General features: G+C 44.1%; 1 protein-coding gene across 1 annotated transcript; it reads left to right on the top strand.

Annotated features, from left to right (window-relative positions):
* Window positions 1-828: 828 nt before the first annotated feature.
* Window positions 829-1,128, top strand: BJ212DRAFT_1292158 (uncharacterized protein; the record flags this gene model as incomplete). Its single annotated transcript, XM_041332134.1, has 1 exon — window positions 829-1,128. The coding sequence occupies one exon, from the start codon at window positions 829-831 to the stop codon at window positions 1,126-1,128; it is 300 nt and encodes a 99-aa protein (XP_041185084.1).
* Window positions 1,129-1,963: the final 835 nt, after the last annotated feature.

Below are 1,963 nucleotides of genomic sequence, written 5' to 3'. Positions count from 1 at the left end.
TGGTTTATATGCTGCGGAATTGTTTGTGGCCCATGTGGTGTGGGAGAGCATCATTACTTATGTGGTGGATGGTAAGTCGATGAAATGCTGCAAATGTATTGTGAAATTGATTGCTTGTACCAGACAACATGATTTACCTGTGGTATTTTGATCAGCAGGATGTGATTCAATGCTCCAGTATCAACTTCATGCAAGACCTTCCTCAGTTCATGGTTTTGCTACTTGCTATCCAGCAGATGCCATTCATGGAATGGGGCTACAATTGGGTATTTGAGCCTGAGGATGGATCTTCAGGTGAGATTCGGGTCCTGGATGAGGACATTGGAGAGGTTGACCTCAAATTTGATTTGAAGTCTGACAAGTGTACCACTCACTTTGGTCTATGCAGATGTGTGACTACTGTTTTTCCAGTTAAAAGCAAGATGCTGTCAGCTCTGGTACTGAATCTCCCTCATCATAACCCTCATAACCCTACCAACGAGCTGGTTGTGAAGCTCTATTGGCCAGAAGAGGAGCACAAGAGCAAGGCTGAAATACTCCAGAAGATGTATGAGATTATGAAGAAAGATGAGGAGGGCAAGGTGAAGCACCACATCCCAGAGATGGTCTGGTCTCACAAGTTTGAGGATACATCCATGGCAACCATCAGGAGGGTGTTGGGACTTAAGGATGCTGAATGAGGCAGGCATGTCCTATACATTATCATATTCAGAAAGCTTGACCCTATCATGGACCTGAGTGACAAGGAGTTCCTTGCTGCATGGTGGCACATTGTTGTCTGTACGTGTTTTTCCTTCTTGCACTCCATATTGGTCCCTGACACCTGCAATGCCAGGTCACTATGCCATCTGGGGGAACATTGTTCATCACCACAACATCAGCCCTAGTAATTTCATGGTCTACATGACTGCAGATGGTCAATATATTGGGGTCCTCAATGACTTCAACTTATCATCCACTGGAGATAGTCCCTCAGGCCAAGAGCGTACAGGCACAGTACCTTTCATGGCCATCGAACTTCTCACAAAGGAAGCCATTGAAGGCAAGGTCAAGCACCTGTACCAGCATGATGTAGAGTCATTCTTATGGGTCCTAACCTGGGTCTCTCTTCATTATCAGAAAGGCTAACTGCTGCGCAAGGACCGCCTGCTTGATGAATGGTTACAAGTGGACGCTATCCAGTGCAGGAAGGAAAAGACTGACTTCTTATACATGCATCAGGAAATCAACCTGAAGTTGATATGATCAGATATAATTTGTAATTGCAAAACATTATTACATGCCATGTCCTAGCATTAGATACATTATCATGGTGTCACACATATATGAATGAAGATATGACTATGCTAGAAATATCACCTTGATGTGTATTTTGTATTAGGAAATCAGCACAAACTTGTCTTTCCCAGATTTAGTTGGTAAAATCATATCAAGAATCTACTGAATTATATAAGATTATATACAAAGATAAAGTTTGATATAAGCATGACAAATTGATATTAAATGAACAAGGATTGTAAGAAAGCCAACATTCTGATGTAGATATGTCATGTCTTACAATTGTATTAACAATTCTCTACCAATTGATCTTCACTACCATCACTTGCATGACATTGCACTAACCATGTCACATGACAGATGCTTAGGTAAGTCGGAGTTTCAATTTTTTCAACCAACTTCGAAACTTGTCTTCTGTCATCTCATCTACACTCTAAGTACACCCTTCTGGCCCCTCAAGCCAACATCCTCTTCTCTCCCTCCCTGTCTCTTCATGGTGATATCTTTGGCCCTATATGGTGGTTTTTCCTCCTTTATGGTCCCTGGCTCCTCCCTGGTCCCCCTCCCTGGTCTTCCCTGGTCTTCCTTCCTGGCCCTTCCTAGCCCTCCTCCCTGGCCCCCCTCCCTGGTCTTCCTTCCTGGCCCTCATCCCTGGCCCTCCTCCCTGGCCCTCCCTGGCCCTCCT

This window comes from Suillus subaureus (genome assembly GCF_016647635.1).
Source record: "Suillus subaureus strain MN1 chromosome Unknown BJ212scaffold_395, whole genome shotgun sequence".
NCBI classification, from domain to species: Eukaryota; Fungi; Basidiomycota; class Agaricomycetes; order Boletales; family Suillaceae; genus Suillus; species Suillus subaureus.
This window is presented reverse-complemented; position numbering and strand designations above follow the sequence as displayed.